General features: G+C 50.9%; 1 protein-coding gene across 10 annotated transcripts in view; it reads right to left on the bottom strand.

The window, feature by feature from the left end:
* ADD1 (adducin 1) overlaps nt 1-23,195 on the bottom strand; it is a 48,729-nt gene that overhangs the window by 3,160 nt on the left and 22,374 nt on the right. Inside the window, exons 5-16 of one of the 10 annotated variants that reach the window (XM_073891331.1) lie at nt 20,742-20,822; nt 20,289-20,438; nt 18,326-18,469; nt 18,121-18,219; nt 17,219-17,395; nt 12,212-12,556; nt 9,558-9,659; nt 8,793-8,882; nt 7,945-8,037; nt 3,421-3,577; nt 930-1,028; nt 216-249 (exon numbers count right to left, since the gene is read on the bottom strand). In XM_073891331.1, coding sequence (XP_073747432.1) covers nt 216-249; nt 930-1,028; nt 3,421-3,577; nt 7,945-8,037; nt 8,793-8,882; nt 9,558-9,659; nt 12,212-12,556; nt 17,219-17,395; nt 18,121-18,219; nt 18,326-18,469; nt 20,289-20,438; nt 20,742-20,822 — 1,571 coding nt within the window. The other 9 variants (XM_073891332.1, XM_073891335.1, XM_073891329.1 and 6 more) reach the window with 9 other exon arrangements.

The following is a 23,195-nucleotide window of genomic DNA, read 5'->3' as shown; positions in this document are numbered from 1 at the left end:
CTAGCTCTCCAACCACGGAGTCCCTGCCAAGATGCCACTGCCTGGGTGGGAGGAACTGAGTACAAAAAAAGCGGAGCGGGGGGGGGGGGGGACTCTATTTTTATTTTGAATAAACAGAGAACAGAACTCAGTAAGCAACAAAGAAGCAGGAGAATGAGGCAAAGCACAGGGACCACTGGTTAAACGGCAGAGGGCCAGACGCGGGCGGTACTTACTATGGTAACAGGTACTCTTTAGCACATCCAACTCCTGTTTGTAACGCAGCCACAGGAAGAGAAAAGCACAGGGAGAGAATCTAGGCATTCAGTCACAGCCACTGGGTTATAGAAGGAGAATGGCTGAGCCATTCTTGGGGACAAACGGGGGGAGGAAGGCGAGCCACGGGCTCCCCACAGGCACGGGAAGCACGACATGTAGGACCAAGGGACAGACACGCAGTGGGTGGTCTGAGAGGCCAGTGGAGGCCAGCACGCTGCATGGACTGACTACTACGGCAGGGCACACGAGGTCCTGCAGCCCAGACACAACAGAAGACGTTTCCAGAGGGGTGATCTGGACACAGTAAGGTTTGAGAAATGCATAAGCAGTAGGCAAAACTGACATCATAAACGAAGGTGGGATCCGATCCCCCAAGTCTGCCCTCCCACCTTGTCCTGATGTCTCACTACCAAATCTGTTGCCTCGAGTGACCCAGGACAGAACCAAAACAGGAGCAAGAAAGGCGGGCCAGTTCAGAACCATGTGTCGTGCTGGCTTCCACGCAAATGCTCGCTCCTTCACCACGGTCCGTTCAGCTACTGACACCCGGTGCTCTCCCTCCACTCGACAGGACACAAAATCCACCTCTCATGGTGGACACCGGACCACAGAAGGCCATGCACCCTCCCACAGCGGGGCAGCCACACGCTCACGTCCACCCCAGAGCTCACCTTCCTCAAGCTTGACAGGGGTGCTGGGGGGGGTGTGCGGGGCAGCAGGGGGCTCTGGAGGACTCTTTTCTTTCTGTTCTCTGGTCTCGTCCAGATTCTCTGCAGATGGGCAGAAAGTGAGAGGCACACAGTAAAGAGCTTCAGACATCGTGAGCCTTCACCCTCCTCAAAGGCAGGCAGGCCCTCCTGCCCTGTCCATCTGGCTGCGTTGAGGGGGACGGCTGAAGCTTCTTTCTCGGGTACATCGAAGAGACCAGGAGGGCTCATGGCCACGTTGTCTTCATCTCTCCAAGGGGACAAAGAAGGCCGATTGTGACTGGTGTGGATCTGAATCTCAAAGATTCAACCAACTCTGGATACAAAATTGATTTCCATTCTTATTCCAGATTGAATCTGCCAGAGCCAACACTGTGACACATGGTGACTGGTGACCCCCGGGGTGTCCCCACCTGTGTTCCAGTGAGGAGCGCCCCCCCCCGCCCCACGGCTGAGCCAAGCAGCCCAGGGTCCCAGGCACCCTCACCCTAGTCGCCACCTCAAGGATATCACGTGAGCACTGCACTGGTTTTCATTGTTTTATGCAGAATGTTTTCTACCAATAATTTAAACCTGATAATTATATTTTTATTTTCTGAAATAAAATATGCTGATAAGGATCAGAGAAAAAACTGCAGGTACTAGGACCCAGGATCCAGAAAATTCCAAGGCTACTTCTCATTTAGGGAAATATGCATACCAATGTTAATCCTAATTGCTTAATTCTCCTCTCATTTAAACTTTTTATATTAACAGCTTGGTATCACTAGGTCTCATATTTTGAACAAACAGCTATAACTGGCAAGGCCTCTGATCTCCTAGAGATACCAGCCAACCTTCCTGAAGCCAGAGGTCTATGAACAAAGGCCTTTCCATCTCCCAGGAGCTCCCTCAACCACGAAAGGTGCCCGAGCCCCACGGTTTGCTTCCTTCCTCCTGCGGCAACTGCTGCTGTGCAGCATCCCCCATGCCGACGGCCAGCCCCGGGCAGGGGTCTCCTGGCAGCACCCGTGGCTGGCACTCCCGCTGCAGACAGCCCAGTGATCACAGAGCCCGGTCACAATTGCCCCATCCACTCAACGGCTGAATCATCCCTCCTCATGGAGCCTCACGAGGAGGGAGACCCCTGTGTGTCTTGTGCTCTGACGCAAAAACCATCTTCTTGTAATCCAGATCCCCAGACACTGGGAGGACCCGAAGGGCAGACACACACGTGTGCGCGCTCTGGAACCGGGATCCGCCCACAGGGCCAAGAGCTCAGGCCCACAGGCCACCCTGAGGCAGGGACTTACGGCGACAGCGCAAAGCTCTCTGCGGGGCTGCGCACACCATTCAAGGGAGACGATGAGAAGCAGAGCTCGATGTGACAGAAACACCAGGCTCACTCTGATTCGATGTGTGCAAGGTCTTAATCCTAATGCACAGCTAACAGAAAGTGACGAGCAGTGATGCTGGAACGCTCACTGAAAACAATTCAGCAACAGTTTTCGGTACAACTTATATTTCAACAGCATCTACATAATGCGTTAGTTGGTCTAAAACAAGGCCAAGAAATACCTAAATTGGGGCAAATCAGAGGTTATATGAGGAGCAATACATAATTCCCTGGACGATCCTCCACAGCCCCAGGGCTATGGAACACTGTGGGACTTCCACTCCAAAGGCTGATTCCCGGGGAGCAAGCTGGGGAAGACGTGTGGTCCCTGCTTAGGATCGGAGGCTTCGGTACAAAGACCAGGGTTGGACCTTACGGCCCTGAGGACGCAGCATGAGCCTCCTGGTTGAGGGGGTGTCTGTGCCCAGAGCGTTCCTGGTAAACAACCAAGGGTGCTCAGGGAGAGTGCGCCTTCACAGCAGAAGCAGGGGGAGGCTGACTTCTCATGTTAGCTCTCAAAATTCTTGGACCTACTTTTCAAAACCTAGAGTTTGAAACCAACTCCTCTGTGAGGTTCTGGCTCTTACTCACTGATTCTCATTGATGGAAAATCGTCCCATTGTGTTTTACAAAAATATGACCTCCTGGGTCAGTGAGTCAGTTACCAAGAGGAACGGGCTGCACCCGCACGCGGCCACTCTTCACTCGGGACGCCAGAGCGGTCGACACGCTGGCACACGGGCCTGCAATCACGGCCTGCCCAGGAAGACCCTCAGCGTTTGTGCGGAAAGACAGCAGCCCGGCTCTCGGACACAGTCTCCCACATAGCCAGCCTGCAGGTGCCTCCCAAGCCGACCGTTCACAAGTGTGTTTTCCCTTCTAATCCTCTGGAACTAGGAAATGTGCACGGAAGAACGTTCAGGTCTTAACCAGACAGAAGGCTGATCTTTCATACAAGTGACTGTCCTCATCACCCCCAGTCACCACTTGGGCACAAAGGAACTCGCAGCGCGCCTTCTCTCGCTTCAGGCACCCCCCATGCTGAGCGTGCCAACATGCCCAGGACCCGCGCACACTCACCTTCGGGGCCCTTCTGCTTCCGCTCCACCTCCCGGCGGTACTCCTCCAGCTCTCTGTCGGTGAGCGTGTTGAAGGGGTTGGGGCCTGTGGTGCTCACAATGACGTGGGGCTGGTACTCCTTCTCAATGATGGCCTTGGAAGCTGTCACCAGCTCCCCCTGCACACAAAAAGGGAGGCCCAGTCTGCAGGAGCCCCGCCCGCAGGGACTCTCCCCCCCTCCCGGGCAAGGCTGCAGGCAGGGCGGGGTGGGCGGATTTCCCGGAGCGCACAGACAACCCTGAGACTTGGCCTGAGCCTCACCCTGGGCCCTGAGGTTGAGGCTGAGCTGCAGCCTCCAGTGTTTGGAGACAGAGAAACAAAATTTTGAAGCTACAAAACAAACGTAACAGGAGAAAAAAATCCTAGGAAAGTCCTTCAGGTTTCAGGTGCATGGAGGGCACAGAGCACCTCAGGGAGAATGCGGTCTCCTTCCTGGCAGGGATGGAAGAGCCAACTCTTTAAGTCAATTGCCCTCTTCACGACATCAGAAAACATCCAGGATTCCAAATCAGGGAAAGTATGCTCGGAGATTTGCTTACTTTCTAAGTTCACAGATTAAGTTCTGTTCTTTTAACTATGTGTTTAGTTTATAACTAGCTCCTGGAACTTATCCCAAAACACTTGAGAAATTTTTTTAAGAAGTCCCAAAATACCAGTATTTGTCTGAGGAATTTGGAAAACCAAGAACATGTAGGAAAGAAAGAGAAAGCAAGCAAGCAGAGCACAAAGGTGGATGGCAGTCAGCACCCAGTCTGTAAAGGGAGGCAGCCCCATGCCAGGGGATCACTGGGGTGGGGAGGCAGGCCTGGAGGGAGGGAGCCGGCGGGGGGAGGCAGCTCTGGGGTGTGTGAAGTGATGTCCAGCCTACACTCACCTGCCCCAGCACAGCTCTGTGCCCCACTGCCCAGCGTGGTTGGCCCCCAAATGCCCTGGGTTCATTTTCTGGGAAAGTTAACCAGAACACACGCACATGCCCATTACTTAATGGGAGTTTCCAAAAACCAACCATCATAGGAGAATCCAAAATTCTGATGCTAGGCCTGGTCTGTCCATACTCTCCTGAGTAAGGGGTGAACACCAGAGAGAGACCATGCCCAAGCAATGTGCACGAGAGATGGAGCCAGACTGAGTGCTGGGGAAATTCAGCTCACCTGGGCCACCTGCTGCCCTGGCAAAGGCTGGGGAACCTGGGCTGAGGGGCTGCTGTCCAGCAAGCTGGGTATGGAGAGTCCAGAGCACTCCATGATCAATCAGGGATGCAGAGCCGGGGAAGAAAAGCAAAGGACCTGCTGGAATTGGCCCCCTTTGCTCAGAGAGCCTCAAGATTCAAGACGACCTGGATGGTCAAGGTGGGGGGGGGGGGCCCTCTTTCTGACCAATGCTGACCCAAGGTCAAGTGGCCTTTCGCTCAGAAGCAGCCCTGTCTCCCCAGGGCAGGGGACTGAATCCCTGCCTGCCACTCACTACTCGTTGACACCTATTCCTGTGCATGGGCCCGGGTTTTGCCTTGAGAGGAGCCTGCTGGGCCGACAACAGCTGAGACCCAGCTGCACGTTTCCCTAAATCTACGGCAACGTGGCCAGTTGCATTTGCATCCTGGTATCACTGCTGAGAAAATGAGGTGACATGAGGTTTGAGAGAAATGTTTCAATTCACTTAAATCCAAAGTTCAAATCAAGGGGTGAATAAAATATCAAGAATCACCTGCCACAGAGGCACCCGTGGACCAGCAAGGCCCTTCCTGCCCTGAGACACCTGACCCTCAAGGCGCAGTGGGGTTGCCTCCCTCCTCCAAATTCTCAATGGCAAGCAGTTACCAAGACCCGGGCTCTGAACAGACTGAGGGGACAGAGGGAGCCTGTTATCTGGGGGGAAGGAAAAGGAGCAAGGCCTGGGATGCAGAGGGAACAGGTCTCCTGTGGAGCAGCCTGGGCTGAGAAACCAGGATATGACGTGGCTGCTCTCGCCAGCAGGCCACGGGGAGGCTCTTGCCGCTTCCCTCACTTCTAGCCACAGAGCAGGGGCTCCAAGCAAACCAGATGCCCAGGAACTGCTTCTGCACTTGGCTGAGGCAGCTGGCGAGCCACGCAAACATGGCTAGCGACCCGATCTCTCCGAGCATCAGGCTTTCCATCCATAAACCCCACTCAGATTTGAATTTACGTTCTCAGTGCCGGGCCACACACTTCTGGGTGCTCAACACCAAATGCACCATGGAAGTGTGCAAGGTGGGCCCAGGCCCCTCACGCTTCTACCACGCACCAAGAAGTGTGGGAGGGCCACAGCCCATGTGCACAGAGGTGCACAGAGAACAGGGGCTCACGGTGTCCAGACCCAGCAGCACAGTTCTCGGCTGCACTGGGCCACCTTCAGCATAAACTTGTCCGCCCTGACGTCTAACAGCTCGATTCACTAGTAATGAAGTCCAGAAGGCACCAGATTGCCCCAAGCTACATGCTGGCAGGCACAGTGCTGGAGCCAAGAGAGCCTTCAGCAGAGCTCAGGATTCCTTTTGGAACCAGAGCACTGGGGTGTGGCTGACAGCTCGCCGCTCCTTCTACTCTCAGAAGATAACATGCTCTGACTGAACGGCCATCACAAGGGAGGGAGAGATGGAAGCAAAGGAAAGTCCTTCCCAAAAGCTCCAACTTCCTAGGCCCCAAACCCACATTCCTCAGATTCTCAAACGGAAAAATTGTCTACACACCTGCCTCACTGGAAAGAGGACATTTTTGGGACATTTAACAAAGTCCTTTTCACTGGTTCAAAGAGAAACTGACATTGCTGGCCAGCAGCGCCCATCTTGTAGAAGGAGCAACGCAGTCTGCGTTTCAAGCTCCACACAAAAGCCGTGAGGACACCTTTGGTCAAGGGCACGGGTGGAATCATGTTCTCAACATAGAAATGAAATAAGCTTAATTGGTGGAAAAAAGACCAAGAGTGCAAATGTGAGCACCAGAAGGAGGGTTGGTGGAGAAAACACAAGCTGGGTCAAGAATCCAGGTGCAGGGACACCAGCATCTCAGCGGGGCTGGGTGCACTTTCCTGGGCTAACTCCCGCCCAGACGCACCACTCACAGAGCTTGGTGCTCAGACTGTGGGGAGGACACCAGGATCACCCGGAACCCCGTTCGCACCGACTCTGACCGCCAGGCCCGGGGAACACAGGCGACGGGGCACACACCCAAGTCTGACACTGCTGCAGCAAACCCGGGCCCTGCCGAAGCAGCCCCCTTTCAATGCAGCCCGCCTTCCAGCAAGCCCTGACAGGGTGCAAGCAGAGACCGCGACGTGCGACGCCGCACCAGAGGGACCGCGAGCAGGGACTGCTCCAACCGGCTCTGCCCACGGAGCCACAGGGCGGCAGCCACGGGTGGGCTCCGCACAGGAAGCGCCTGGGCTCGTGGACTTGGCATACCTTCACACATCTGAGAAAAGAATGACGAACTCACAAGATCACAACAGCTTCCAGCCCAAAGGACTGAGACGCAAAACAAGTACATCTTTCTCCTTTGCTCTGAGGAGCTCCTCCAAGAATGGCAGCTGCAAGTACATTCTAACGATAAGGAAAACGGGACTCGCGGAATTAATATGTAAGGATGCAAAACAGAGTTAATGGTGGGGACTCCACACAAGAATATACAGTCTTCGCTACAAATCAGCTTCTTTCTGGCAACTGGAACATCGCTAACATGATACTTGCCTTTTAGTGGAGGCGTATGAATTGAAAGAAACACCCCTCAAATTTCCTTTGAATGCAGGGTGAACGTGACTAAGACTCGAAACGTGCAGGCAGCTGCGGTCCACCCTTGGCCCCAAGGAGTGCAGCCTGAACGCTCACGGAAGTTCTCCTTCCACCACGTCAGGTACGCATGTACACAGATGACAACCCTGGGCTTCAAATTTGCACGCCTTTTTCCCCCGTGAAACACTTGGAAAAAATTATCCAGTATTTTTTAAGGGAAAAACGAAATATATTTCAGCAACAATAAAAAACTGTCTGATTGACTTCCCCTTCCTCTTGAAATGATGTCTTTCAATCATACACCCTCCAGCTGCCACGTCCACGGCACGTGCGGTCACAGCTGAGCGAGCACAGGCAGGAGACTGCACAAGAGAGCCACCGCTGGCCACGGTCTGCCCACATGAGCCTTTGGCAAGCGGCATCTTGTAAAAGGCAAATAACACCCAAAAGCATGCACCAACCAAAGTCATGTGCAGAACTTCGGAAATGCGCCACGTCGTTAAGATGGGCCCGCTCTCCGCAGCCTCGTGGAATAATGACAGTTGTGAAAATAGCCTCATACCAAATGTCTTCATGAAAGAACAGGCAGAACAGAACCCCTGTGCAATCCCACAGATAACTCAGAGACAGGTTTAAAGCTACTTCGGTAACTAAGACGGTGCCCAGCGAGAGCAGTGAGGGACGGGGAAGGTGAAGAGCAGCGTGTGATGAGAGGCAGCTGGGGACAGGGCAGTGAGTACCTTTCTAAAAGACAGAGATCTAGCAGGACTAAAGGTCTGCTCTGTAAGCTCGAGCCCTTCGATTGTTTCCGTACAGTCAGAGAGGGGTGCGTCCTGCAACAGTAAACTGAGTCATCAGAGCCCACCAGGCCCAGCTTTGAAACATCAACAGAGAGCACAGGACGGAGCCAGCCCAGGGCATGCAGCAGAGACAGCCGGCCACGTGAAAGCAGAGGTGATGGCGGGGCCAGGTGGGAGCAAAGACCACGCAAGCGGGGCCACGGCTGGCCCAAATTGGAAAACGGTCACCTACCCTGCTGTCGTGTTTAAAGCATTAGGTGGCAACTTCATTTCAGAGATAACTACTTACACGATTATCTTCCATGTGCCACAAAGTACAGTCCTTTTCCAGAAAAGCGTGTAAATGTGGAGACCACATTTACAGGTACCCTCTGTAAGCACTTTACCCCCAAGCAGCACTTTACTGCAGACAGCAATATACCCAAGAACAAAAAGTCCATTAAACCCACCCTCTTCTAGCATTTTCCCCAGTATACTGATAAAACCAGGGCACATCCCGGTCCCCAAGCAGGCAGCGTGTGTGCCGCCGTCACACGGGCATGCATCGCATGGAGCAGGGCTGGGGGTGGGGGGGGCAGGGGGGGGAACACGGCCCTCAGGCATGCTTATGCTAAATCTACAACCTCAGGAAAAGTGGCAGGGTTATTTCTTATCGTGAGGATTTTTCACGGAGATAACTGGTTGCCTAGAACACTTACCTCACAGAGTCATTCTCTCCCAAGACTAATTGTGAAGTGGACAGTCATTAGAGCCACTACCCACTAACACCAGACATTCCGAGCTCTCACCTGGACGAGGCTCCTGTCCATCATTACGCCACACAAAACCTGGGACTGGGGGCCAGCCGTCTTAATGTCCTGTAAGTTCTGCTCCCGGATCTGAGGACACAAGAAGGAGAAACACACATCAACAGTACAGAGAAGGCCGGCTGTGACTTGGGGTCACTCTGTGCATGGGGGGCCCCAGAGCCCCACCCAAGCCACACTTCTGCTCCGCCACGCCCCTCACGGCCCCGCATGGCCACAGTACCTGCCTGACAGGGCCAGGCCAGCTTGTCTGGGGCGGGGGGGGGGGGGGGGGGGGCGGAGCCATTCCTGGCTTTCTGCACCTTCTAGAGGGCTGTGGTAAGCACAGATCTCTCACCACACTCGTTAAGCGGAGGGGAATAGCCCCCATGTGCCCGTCGTACAGTGACACTGTGAACACGGGGGGAGCCCACGTTCTGACACAGCAAACGTTCACAGTTCAGCGAACAGACGCTGAAGTGTAGGGGCGAAGGCTGTTCTCGCCAGAAACAGGCTCTCCAGCTTCCAGTTCTGCCCGGCTCTGTGAGCAAGCGTCAGTTCGAGAACCACGGTGCCCCGGACGTGTGCTGCTCACACAGCGCACTTGTTAGCGCGACAGCGGAAGCGGTGGAAAGACGTGGCCTCGGCTACAAGAGCGGTGGTGGCAGAAGCCCTCCGCCGGCCGCGTGCGCTCCGCACCGTGTCCCACCCGTCGCCACCTCCGCCCGCAACAGCTTCCATGGGGGGCTGATGGCCGCTGATACGCACCTTGTTCCTCATCTCCTGGACCTCTTTGGGGTTAGTGTTCAACGGAACAAACAGGTTAGGGACAGCAGAGGTGGAGGTTCTATGTCCATCCTCTTTAGTCCACTGTAAATATCAAGAACAGTTGAAAAGTCAGAATGGGGACAACGGTATGTGACACCACAGCATCCAATCTGTCCACCGTGTCTCACACCTGGTCATGCATGAACATCACAGAGAATGAACCAATGACCACACCTCCTGTCACCGCAGCAGGGGGATCGGGGCAGGGCATGTGCAAATAGGAACCCAAGTCGTGACTGGCACACGCTGTCCAGAACGCCCCGCGGAAGGCTCGGGCACGGCACAGGCTGACGACCGAGCTCTGCTCCGTGACCCCCCCGGGCGCCGGGGGGGGGGGGGGGGGGGGGGGGCGGACCCTTCAGAGCACATTGGTTCACCGCCCTGAGAGTCATCAACGCCAAAGCCGCTGGAAGCATGAGATGGCAGGGTCATGAAAAGCGATGTGATGTCGCCACCCAGGTGAAGGGAAGGACCGCACCGTGAGGCAGGAGTGGGCATCACCAAAGTTTGGCCCGGAAATAAACCACAGCACGAGACTGCGCTGCCGGCATAGCTCGTTCAACCCCAGAATATCACCGTGCAGACGCGTGCACGGCGGCCGCCCCGCAGAGAGTTTGGTGATGTCAACTATTTTATATAACTTAATACTTCAGAGTGTTAAAAAATATCCCAAACAAACGTGAAGCACTTCATGAGCTCCTGGTCAGAAGGCTGTTTTAGTCACCAGTGCGTGTAGCATCGGCACACCGCGCCTCTCACATGCGGGTTTTTTGGATCTCCAACCAATACGAGGATTTTCATCCGATTCTAATTCTTCGGCATGGGTGGGCGCTGAACAGTAGAACAAGGCCAGCAACGTTATGCCTTGCAGACTACTTTCAGGAGGCAGTCGGGGAGCCATAAACCGTAAGGCTTTAAAGAAAGCAACACAACTGGCAAACGCGTAGCCGCCGTGAAGGGGAGTGGGGGATGGGCAGGAGCTGTGAGGTACTCACTGATGGTTATCTTCTCAGATAAAAATAACTCCAGCTTTTTATTAAAAATAGGTTTTAGTCAAAACATTAACCCAATAAGCTCAGAAGCTTGAACACGTCTGAAACTTAAGAACAGTGACTGTGAGTTCACATACCAACCTGGGAGCACCGCCCGGAGTGGGCACTACTCCGCAACGGTGAAGACCCGCACCTCACCGCCGGGCGAGGCCGCCCCGTCCCCGTCCCCGCGCACGTACACTGACTGCGCCACCTCACGGGACTGCACGTCTTTGCAAGCCAACAGCAAGTCAAGCTCACAGCTGCCCCCACACGGGTGCTTTGGAAAACCTCATCACAGCCGCTCAGCGCTATGTATTTATATCAGCAGCGGAAAGTTGGTTTTTAGGCCTACTCCCCTTAACAAAGTAAAATAAATAAAAACGAATCAAATGAAACTGGAAAAGAAAAACAAAACGAGGGAGCGGGAGAGAGGGAGGGCGAAGGAGAGAGGAGAGACGGGCTCGAACGCTGAGCCGCGCCACGTTCACGCGGAGTCTCTGCCCACGTGACCCGTCTGCTCAGGAGCTCAGAGGCTCTCTCACCAGAGCCACCTGGGGAAGACAGAGCTGTGTTCTTTGGAATAAATCTATAAAGTAAAAACACTGTTATTAGGGGAACAGGAGGCCCCGCCTGCTTACTTGGGGCCCACTGTTTTAGGCCCTCTGACCTAACGTCACGTGGCCTCCTACAGAACGAGTCATGCAGAGAGGAGTCGGCCCCAGCCCCCGGCTTTTCACGAGACCCCCGCGCGGGGGCCTCCCTACTCTGTGGCTCGGGAGCCGCTAGACTGTCCGTGGCCAGCTGGGGGGTAGGGGGGCAGCGGAGTGAAGACCGGTCCCCACAGGGCGTGAGCACCGGGACAGCAAGTATCTCTCAGGGAAGTGCTTGTCGCTCCTGGCACAAAGCACACCCGCAGGGTCTGTCGCGGGTGCCTGCAGATGGCCTGCGCTGCACTCGGGTCATGCCACACCCAGCAGGAGTCACAGGACTCACCACTATGGCCGTCTACTCACATGCAACAGTCCATGCACAAGGTAGCTGGCTGAGAGCATTCGGAGGCTTTGGGACAGCAAGCAGGGCACGAGGCTAACGAGAAAGGACGAGGTCAGCTGAGAAAATACCCGTGAGACAGAGGGAAAACTGCTTAAGAAAACACGGAAGACGTGAAAGCACAGACTGCAGTGACTTCGAGAAACCGCTGGAGATTACAACACTAGGATCACAGCTCAAGAAATTTTACGATTCCTTAAATACAATTTGAATTAAATGGCAGCTCCGACTTATGGGTTAACACACGTAAGTTACTTAGTATCTCGGCAGAGTTAGGCGATGCTGGAGTTACTGAAGACGTACAACAGATCTTAAGCAGTTTCAAGCAGACAGATTTACTTGAATTACAGCTGATGCATAAAGCAGATTCAGGTTCAGGCTAAAGAAGGTTAATGAGGAAGGTTTGCTTTCAATCCGGGTCAGAGGGGCTGGATTCCCAAAGCCTCCGAAGCCCCAGCTACCCAACTTGCTCTACGTCATCTAACTATGAACAGTAAGGTAGGCACAGACCAAGCAGTTGGTAATACAGCTTGGCACGCAGACACCGGACGAGAGAGACTGCAGCAAGGGTTTCACGCGATCGTGTGTAACGTTCGTCCACACCTTAGTCTTCGACTTGGGGCTGCTTCCATTCTGCCCCTCCTCAGAAGCATCGTCACCCCGGCCAGAGCTCAGCCATCTTGTCTTCTCCCGCTGCTGCTTCTGAACACTGTGTCTGAGAGGGGAGCAAGTGCCCGGGTCCCCGTCACCAGCGAAGGAGTAACCTGTGACATTCGCAGGAGCCTCCACATCGCTGTGTTTTTTAGATTTCTCTCTCAGAGCAGGGTATCGGTAAGGGTAGCCAGTTCTGTAACCCTAGGGGCCAAAGAGACGGAAAGACAGTCACCATTCCAGATCTCGACACGCTGTCACTTTGGAAAACCGTGTGGAAACCCCCAGAAAAGCTGGGCGCGCGCACACCCGACCCCTAGCTGCATGCCAGCAGAGACGCAAGGATGGTCACTAAAACTCTGAAAGCAGCACTGTTCCTAAAGGCCCAGGTCAGAAAGAGCCAGCAACACCTGAGCGGGCCAAGTGAGGAACCCCACCACAATGGACTAGGGTCCCGGAACCAGAGCATATACTCCAGGACCAGGGGTTACATCTGGGTGGATCTCACAAATATGATGCTGAGTCAAAGAAACCAAATGGGAAAGAACACACTGTATTATTCCACTCATAAAAAGGACAAAAGAGGTAAAACCAATGTTTGCTGTAGAAGATAGGACAGTGGTCACCTCTGGGATGGGGTAAGTGCCTGAAAGGGGTACAGGGGGTCCTGAGGTGCTGCTGGGGTGTTTTGTTTGTTTTAAAGTAGGCTCCAGGGGCGCCTGCTTCTCCCTCTCCCACTCCCCATGCTTGTGTTCCCTCTCTTGCTGTGTCTCTCTCTCTCAAATAAATAAATAAAATCTTTAAAAAATTTAAAAAATAAAGGCTCCACACCCACCGTGGGGCCTGTACTCACAACCCTGAGGTCAAGGGTCTCACGCTCTACCTGAGCCAGCCAGGCGACCGGTGCTGCTGTCTTTTGACCTGGGAACTGGTTATACAGTGTGCTCAGTTTCAGAAAGTTAACAAACTGAACAATGAAACAGGGCTGACTTACTGCCGGCTACAGTACAGGCTGTATTAATCAACCTACTTAATTTTTTGTTTACTTTTTAAGATAAAGGTTTAGATACTGTGACAATCTTTGGGGAAGGCCAAACAAGTATCCTCGTGACAACTGGTTCCTGGCAAAATTGCTTTACCTTTGACTGTAACAATGTTCGAGTTCAATCTTCCACTCTGCCTCATAACCACTCACTAGGGCTTTAGGACACAGGCCCCGCTAGTTCATGCCTCTGTAACACACTCTAATGGGACCAAGCCCACGTGCTGGACCGACGTGTGTTCTCTCCAAGGCAAGGATGACGTCTTACTCATCCCTCCTATCCACTGCTTAGCGTCTGGTGGGTGTGGCATACAGACTTTATGATGACACCCCCCCCATGGTCCCCACCCGCTGTAAGGCCCTCCCTCCTGGAGCACGGGCAGGACCTGACTTGCTTCCAACCAGCGGAACGTGGCAAAGGTGATTGGATGCATTACTTAAGAGTGTAGCACCCATCTTTTTTTTTTTTTTTAAAGATTTATTTATTTCAGAGAGAGAGCACACAAAAGCGCCTGAGCGGGAGGGGCAGAGGGAGAGGAAGAGAGAATCTCAAGCAGACTCTGTGCCAAGTGCACAGACTGACATGGGACTCAATCCCACAACCCTGAGATTGTGACCTAAACTAAAACCAAGGGTCAGGAGCTTAACTGACTACACCACTCAGGCATCCCACGAGTGTAACACCCATCTTGAGAGAGTCTCTCTGACCACTGCTGGCTTTAAAGAACCAAGCTGCCAGGAATCCTACAGCTGTAAGAAAATGAATCCTGCCCACAATCTCAGGGAGCTTGGAAGGGGATTCTCCCCCATCCAGCCTTCTGATTACAATCCAGTCCTGGCCAACATCCTGACTGCAGCCTTCCTTGTGAGACCCTAAGCCAAGAATCTGGGTCAGCCGGCTCCTGACCCACAGCTGCATGTCTGGACCAAGTCATTCACAGCCATGAAGAACAGTGAATGATAGGAGAATCAGGGGCTGGTCATATAAGAGGGATCACGGTGCCCTGACTGCCAAGGTGCTTTGGAATCCTTCACATTTCTCCCAATTCAGGAATTTGCTCCCCTTTGGGTGCTCCTTTTCTTTCGGAGGCCACCTTCATTACCAATCATTCCTTTACTACATTAAAAAAAGGGTGGTGATAATCCCTAAATGTAGTTGTCGGTGGCTGCGGGTTTTCCCCACCACTACCCTCAGGAAGACAGGTGAATGTCTACACTGCAGTCTTTCCACTGCTGAGCATGCCCTGCTGAGGAACAATAAAAGATAACAGCTCCGTCGTAAAAAGGCTATCTTCAGAAAAATACCGTTCTTATTCATTCAAGCTTCCACTTGCTTAGGGAGACTTTTGAGTCCTCTCCATGACTCCAGGATAAACCACCAGAACTTCACAAAATTTTATCCTGAGAGGGTAGGATTTCTTATTCTTCCCCTTTAAATGCTATAATGCCAAAATCAGAGGCAATCCTCAGGCCTCAGAACTGCTACAGGGCTTGGCTTATAGTTAAACATACGGATTTCTTCCTTCTTTGAGAAGCTGGAATTACATCTTGATTTTCCTGGGAAGCAATTTAGCACTTCTTCTAACTCTACGTTAAAATACTTCCTACAGTAGGAGAATCTTCAACTATTATCTACCCTACTCAATTATGGGCAAACGTACATGGTTAATCAGAATGCTACATTAAAATGTGGACCATAATCATAATTACTATTTCTTATACACTACACAGCCTTCTCATATCAAAAATGACAATAATCAGGACACCTGAGACACTCAGTTGGTTAAGTGTCTGCCTTCAGCGCAGGTCATGACCTGAGCTGCAGTGTCCTGCATCAGGCTCCCTGCTCAGTGGGGAGCCTGCTTCTCCCTCTGCCTGCCACTCCCCCTGCTTGTGCGCACGCTGTCAAATAAATAAATAAATAAATAAATAAATAAAATCTTTTTTTAAAAATGACAATAATGACCATGCGCAGTAAGGACACTGAATGCCACACCCTTGTAACGAGCGCTTCACTATTCATCTTTCATCCTTTCTCTCCCTCCTCTAGGAAATTAGAGTTATTGCCTAATTCTGGCTTCTCTCCACCTTCAAGAAGGCACTGAGCACACAAGATGTGGTGGGCGGGTGTTCTCAATTCTTAGTCCCCTTTCCTGTTCCCTGCCTGACTTAAAGGTCACGGAGCAGTGAGACATCAGAGAGCCTGACAGGAGGAGGAAAGAAGCCACCGCAGTGCTCCTTGCCTCACCAGGCCCCCCAGGGGAACCTGCCACCCAAGGATGACACCTGAGCCACCACTGCCCCCCGCCACCCAAGGATGACACCTGAGCCACCACTGCCCCCCGCTACCTAAGGGCAGCGGCTTCCTCCATCTCCTTAGCGCGCGCCGTCCCTAGCCCTGCTTCCCGCGACCAGTCCCAGCCTGTGCCCCATGCCCACCTCCGCAGCCCTCATCGCGCTCTGTCAGAACCCAGACTCCAGACGCCCCGCTGCACCTGGGGTTGTGTGTCCCTCTCTCCGGCTGGGTCATGCATTCCTGTCCTCTTAGTGGCTACAGGCTCAAGAGCAGACGGTCGGTTAATGCAACCCATCCTTACTGGGCCAGTGAATTCAGAAGTTATGGAAGATTCCGCTCTGTTCCTTCCTCACCAACAAACAAATCCAGCCCCTGAGGACCTTGGCACCCCCGGAATCAGATATTCTTTTCGTTCCAAAATCTTTGAGAAAGTTCAGCTTCCTGCCTCCTGAAGTCACCTGCCCCATCCGTTACCTGGTCCAACCGTCAGGACGCTCTCCTGTTAGGCTGGAACGTGCCGCACAGGCCCTGGTGCCGCCGTCGACAGCGCCCAGCACAGCCATGGCAACACACAGGGACTCCAGCCTTCCCAGGGCCCCTCGCTCCTGTGCTCCTGGGACAGGTCCTCGTGTCCCCACCACCTCATGTCATGTGGCAAGAGGACGGACTCTCTCGAACCCCATCTAAACAGTGTCACACGGCAGCAGGCACAGGACCCAAGGTCTCTGGAGCACAGAATCGTTTGTCTCATGATGCCTTGTTCTGAATATCTGAAGAACCTACCCACACCAGGAAGGCATAGCCGCACCCCTCACCCCTCGGAGAGGTCTTCGGTCGCAGTCACCTTCCTTGTCCCAACTCAGCCTACGACAATTTTACCTGCTCTTTGAGGTCATTTCCAAGAGACATCCATGTAAGTTTCCTCCCTGATCCTTCCCAAAGGATGAGGTCCCTCACTGAACCGTCTAACACAGACCACATCCTGCTGGGTACCATCCGAATAGCCCCGGTATCCTGAAAACACCACGGCCCCAGCTTCCGTGCAGTGCTGGGCTCTGTGTCCCTGCAGTACGGAGGAGGGGGTCTCCCACACAGTGAATCAGCAGCAAATGTCTGTGGAACACAGTAATCGGGCCCCATGTAGCTAGAACTTACTATTAAAACAAAAAGCCAAACACTTGGCTAGCTGATAAGAAGCCACCCCCCCACCGCCGGCCTGCCTGTGGGTGGACGGGTGCCGTACTGACTGCTACCCCGGGGGCGACCTAGCCGCTCCCAAGCAGAGCACGCTCTAGTCCCCACACCGTCCAAAGGCGATCCCTCTCAAACAACAAAGGAACACAAGAAACCCTCCCCTCTGTATTTTATCGTGACTTAGGAGTTCAATTGCCCTGGTACTTCTTCATGATTTTTGAGGGTGAAAGCATTCAGATACCACAGGAAGACAGCAATTTCACTTGCCATAAAAACACCAGGCTGCTGCTTTCAGAACAAAAGCCTCATTGTCAGGTGGTAACAATGTTCTTACCAGATTATCGAGCATCCGCATGAGGGCTTCAAACTCCTGCTCGCCAATCTGCCACTTGGGAGGTGAGCTGGCGCCCTCCCCAGCCGGGGACCCCGGGGAACGGGGTTTGGCTTTGTACTTGTCAGGGTCCAGGAGGACTAGGTTGTCCGGCCCTCCTGCACTGGCCAGAGTTCGAACCTTTTCCAAAACAAGCAAATAGTACAGTTTGAGTTCCTTACTGAAGGCAAGAGAATCAGGTCAGATGATGACAAAAGATTACTCAAACAGAAATGTAGTTCTCAGAAGAAACCAAGTCATCAGAGTGTAAGAATAAAAAATGGAGGATGGACAGAGACAGACTATCCACACACAAGGTCATTTTCAGAAGCTCTTCTTTAGCAAAACAAAGATACTGGGCACTCATGCTTGGAGGAGAAATGGGGAAACAATGTCCTTTTTAAGGCTGTATGAAAGGAGCCTGGGGACTGCAGTGCTGCCCAGATGGAAGTCAAGGTACCAGTGGGGAGAGCACAGACTTGGGGTTGAACAGAGCTGGCTCAGTGGCGCCTGGGCAAGTCTCTCCCTCTCGTGTACCTGCTTCTCCATGGATAGCACCACGACGGGCAAATGAAATAACATGTAAATAAAGCATCTGATAAGGGCTGGCACACACTAGCACTCCATAAATAGTGGTGACTTCTGTATTTAAATAACAAAAAACTAGAAATGAAAAGCCCAGTAATCATTCACCAACTTAAATCAGTGAAATGGCATTTGCTCTGGGCAATTTCCAAATCTACTAGCTCATATTGGGCAGAGAGATTATGCAAAGACTCATTCCTACAAAACAAGTATCAAAAATCTACAAGAACCCTGCAAACGCCCAAATAAGCCACAGCCTGCAGAGAGCGGCCACCGCCTACCTGGATCTCACACGCGACCACCAGGTTATGGATATAGTAGAAGGCCTCCTCAACGCTCCCTCCGACCGACACGAGCCCGTGATTCCGGAGAATAAGAACCTGCGGAGAAACACAAAAGCTTGAGGGAGCTAGGCAAGAAGATAGCTACTTTGACTTTTTTCTTCTTTCCTCTAGAATTTAAATACCAGATTAGATGCTTACTGACCTTGCTTTTAGGCCCCAAGTTTTTCTGAATTAATACTTTTTCCTCCTCCTCAACCAGAATCCCATGATAGTCATGGTAAGCCACTTCTCCAAGGGAAAGTGCCTCCGGGGAGATTGGCAAGAGGCCACATTTCATCGCAGAGACCTAGAAAACAAGCAGTCACCATGAATGAAGGCAAATCGACAGTGATACACTGATGACGTGGTAAACGCTTTCCTCAAAGAAATAAAAAGGGGAACATATTTTATTTTGTTCTCTTCTCAGATAAATGAACCTATGAACTTAAGATGAACTTCTGGGGCTTACTACCAATGTACACTTAAAAATCAAAGGCATCACGACGCTGGGAGAGCCTCAAAAGAAATTCCACATCTTTCTGGACTTCTCCCACACTGATCGTAATGCTATATGAGCTCAGGCTTCCCGGCAAGATGAGCCCGGGCCCTACTGCGAGGAGAGACAAGGGTTCCCTCTGACTGAGCCATGACCCTGCAAAGAGGGGGTCTGGACATGCTGTAAGGTTCTGACGCACTTGTCATCTCGGGTTGTAGGGGAGACCGAAAACTGGAATGTAGATAAAAGCCAATTTCTGAAGTTCAGAATAATTATGCTGTCTAATTTATCTTCTATTGCAACAGAACAATCTTAAGTGTTCATATAGGCCTTAGGTTTCCTTAACGTTCCCAAACAGACTTTGGAACGTGCTAATTTTGAAGGTTTTTCTACCTAGACTAACAGGCTCCAAAGATTCCAACAGTATCCACACAAAAGTTCATCTAAAAGACACCACCATGAAAAAGGCAACACCACATCTAATCCCACTCACAGCATCAGCCTTCTCAGGAGAAGAACTTTCCAAGTGAAGTGATTCGGTATGTTTTAAAACAAATTACACAGTAAGCTGTTTGTAACCATTTTCTCAAAGATACCTCTAACGGTTCATTAAAATGCATGGACTTTTTGTGGTTGGAAGAGCACGCATTTTTTTAGAAAAAATATTCAGAAAATGATAGCTCTAATAAAACTCTTATGTTGATATCTAGAACCACATATTCAAAGTAAAATAAATAAGCCAGAAAGATCTAACATTCATCAAAACAATCTAATACGCATGACACTGAAACATCAAGATAGGTGAAAATTCAGCATTACTGATTCCATGAGGTTATGTGTGGTACAAATAAATAAGCCCAGAAAGTCATTAAAGTACATAACTCGTGACAAAAGACCAATTCTGGATAGTTGTAGTACCAACAACTGGAATGGGCATGTTGATGCTGGGAGGTCTGGCCTATGGGCGCCAGAAGGGCCCGGGCTGGGGTGGGCTCTGGGGAAGCTCCGGGCTTGGAGGCCAGGTCTCCTAATAGCCCACGAGGTCTGTGCCTTCATCCTGCAACAGCCGCGCCTCCTCTCCGTCCTCTCATGATCCAGCCCGGGCGTCTGCTGGCTCCAGGCAGCCATCTAGGGGCTTCTAGGCCTCAACCTCCCCCTCTCACACCTGGCTCCTCCCCAGGGACCATCAGCAGGCCCAGGTCTCCTGTATCCCACTAGCACTTCCCTGAGCCCACAGCACCCTCCCCCAGCAGCCTGTCTGGGCCCCTCCCTCCCCACCCTCTTCACAGACAGGGTGTCCGCTTCTGGCCCTCCCTCTGCAACTCCCAGTGGTCTTCCACACACTGAAGTCTGACCTCCCCCTCAACACGCTCCGAGTTTCTGGTTTCTGTTAAGTCTAATGGACACTTTCAGATTCACACAGGTTTTCCAAAACTAGAGAGTGTATGGACCCCTTAAAAGAAAAAAAAATTCTTTTAAGAAAGTCAAACTTAGTAAAAGACCTTTTTTACTCCAACAAAATTAGGCTTATTGACTTGTTGACTCAAGAGAGCACAACTGAGAGGAAATGTGAAGTGCCTTTCGCTAAACAGCTTCAAACTCTGGGTCGCTACCCGAGCAGCGCACTCACCGCGGCCCCTGCTGGTGTGTGGATGTGCACCACACACTTCACATCTGGTCGCGCAGCATAAATGGCAGAATGTAACACAAAGCCAGCCTGATTTACGCCCAGATTAGTACTTCCACGATCTACTACATCTCCTTGTATGTTGATTTTAACCTGAAAATAAGCAAATAAAAATTTAAAATGTCAAGAGGATTTCCCATCCAAGTACTAACCAGGCCCGACCCTGCTTAGCTTCTGAGGATTTCAAATGACCCTTCCTAGAAATTATTTAAACCAAAGTTTAAAGTTTTTATAAGTAATTCTAAAGCTTTTTTTTCCTCTGAGTTTATCACACAAAACATAAACTTCTTCCTCTTTCTTAGGTTCTACATGTCTCGTGGGATTAAAAGGTGTTTAATTATTAATCGACTATGACCTAAACATATGTGATGTCCAGGAGGAAAAGGATATTCTTACCAAACTGGATGCAGTCACTTCACTATAGAGAAGTCCAAAGGGAACAATGAGGAAATGTTCCTGCTCGGAGCTCACTCTGGTCTGTAAGGAAAATTGCTGAGTCAGCTCAAAAATCCAACTGAAATTATTTGCATCTCTATCCGTCCACAAACTCACAGGTTTGCTGTGCGCATTCTGTGAGCTATGTGGGAAAGCCTGTAAGTACGGTGTCTCTCATGGAACTAGGAGATACCAGAAGCTTTCATCATTACACTGTAGTAAACTTCTCAGGTACATAAGTGCATCTTGGTCGCATTCATGACAACTGACTTTATAAAGAAGAAACCTGGTGGCTACCAAGCCAGTACCACATGCAGAAAGGCGCCACTCCTCAGGCGTATCATAGTGAAAACCAAAACTTACTTTTGTCAAAACGGACTTTGTCGTTAGTGCTCAAAACCTACAGGCTAGTGAACAATCCTAACAACAGAGAGCTCTTCCTTACAGCCCGATGGATTTCAAAGTCTCAACAACACCACATCATCATGCCCCTGGTCGGTCTGCTCCCTCCTCGAAAGCTTTCTTTCCACAATTCATTCAGTACCAGTGTGGCACATGCTACGTACCTGTGTTAGATGCTAGTAATACCACAGGAAAAAAGAGTCCTGCCCTCCAAAAAGTCATTTTAGCTTTTATGATGATTTTGGGAGACTCAAATGATTTCCCAAAGCCATCACATTGGAACGTGTTCACTGCTGGGCTAAGAACTCCAACGGCGATGAGGCAGGTGGAGTGTAGCGTTCGTGGGAAAGGACTTCTGGTGTTTAGCCCAACTTCCTAACCAGTGTAGTGACTTCTGTAGTGGCCTGAACAGAAGCACACACACGGTCTGCTGGGGCAGGTGTCATGATGGGCTCACCACGTCCTCACTTGGCCTCCTCATTTCTTCATTCAGCAAACAGCTACTGACCACCAACTCCATCACAGGGGCTGGGGTGCAGATGGAAATAAAGCTAGAGACCTGGTCATCAAATGTTCTCTCTCATACTGAGCAGAAATCTGTCTCCCTGAGTTTCCCATCACTCTTTCTAGTATGCAACACAGAACAAACCCAACCCCCCACTTCTACAATTTAGTTCTCAGATACCTGAAACTACCCATCCTCCTCATGTCACCATCGTGCTAAACTCACTTGACTCCCAAAGTATAGCATAATTCCAATCCATGATCACGTAAGACCTTAGTTAGAATCCTAGCTCTGCTAAATATGGGCTAGGTTGCTTTGGGACCCCGGGTTCCTGGTCTCCTTACCCTTAAAGAGGGGACGATAAGAGCTCGTACTCACAATACAGCTCTCAGTAAGTGGCATCTCCACACGAGAACTAGTGGTAGTAGGAGCAGCATGAATGAATGAATGAACCTGTTCTAAATCCACCTCCATGACATCCACTCTCTGTAAATCCCCATTTCCCCGTTCTCTGTTCTCCTGGTTGTTTCAAAAATGCACATGTGATTTCCACCTTTCCTGAAAATATTTTCCCATTAATGGTGAGTTAGCAAGGCTTATTTCTAAAGTCAGTTCTTATAGTTTAAAAAGTGTGCATCTTTTTAACTATCTAAAACAAAACTATACAATTGTCCCAACTACCAAACTGGGTCAAAACAGAAAACAAGGCATTCCTTTGTTTTTTTATCGGCTGGAATGAAAAATAAGGTTGGAAATAAGGAAAAAAATCAAATGTCAGATATTTTTACTTACTTTAACAGCTTCTCGCAACAAAGTATAAAGAGTGTTTAGAGGGTACATGTACAATTTAAATATAATAATAAATCAAACACCCTCTAGTACCCCAGAAGCTCGTCTCTTCCCTCATTCCCCAGAAGTAACCATTATCCTGAATTATGTGTTAAGCATCTTCTTCCCTGACCTTACAGTTTTACCTAATACATACTCATCCCAAAGCCATATCTTGTTTAATTTTTATCTGCTTATGAACTTCAAATAATTGGAATCATACTGTACTTCTCAGTGACCTTTCTTTCTCAACACTATTTCTGAGATTCCTCCACATTATGATATGCATGGCTATCCTTTATTCATGGTCACTGATGCACGGCATCCACTGGATGAATATACAACGAATGTGTCCATTCTTCTGTCAATGCCCATGGCTCCTGTTTTGCTACTAAACACAATGCTTCTGTGAACGCTCTTGTACCTGTCTCCTAGTTTACATGGTCAGGTTTTTCAGGGACACTAAATTATCTCCCAAAGGGCCTAATTAAATATATACTCCTGCCAGTAGATGTTATCTCCGTGCTTCTACTGCCATCTTCTTTAAAAATTAAAATCTAAAAAAAAAAACAAAAAAAAAAATTTAAAATCTAGGGGTGCCTGGGTGGCTCAGTCGGTTGAGTGTCTGGCTCTTGCTTTCGGCTCGGGTCATGATCTCGGGGTCCTGGGATCAAGCCCCA

The sequence above is a fragment of the Callorhinus ursinus genome, unplaced genomic scaffold (assembly GCF_003265705.2).
Source record: "Callorhinus ursinus isolate GAN/ISIS: 27379988/994484 unplaced genomic scaffold, GSC_fseal_2.0 scaffold4, whole genome shotgun sequence".
NCBI classification, from domain to species: domain Eukaryota; kingdom Metazoa; phylum Chordata; class Mammalia; order Carnivora; family Otariidae; genus Callorhinus; species Callorhinus ursinus.
Note: the sequence above shows the minus strand (reverse complement) of the source record. Positions and strands in the feature narration are given on the sequence as shown.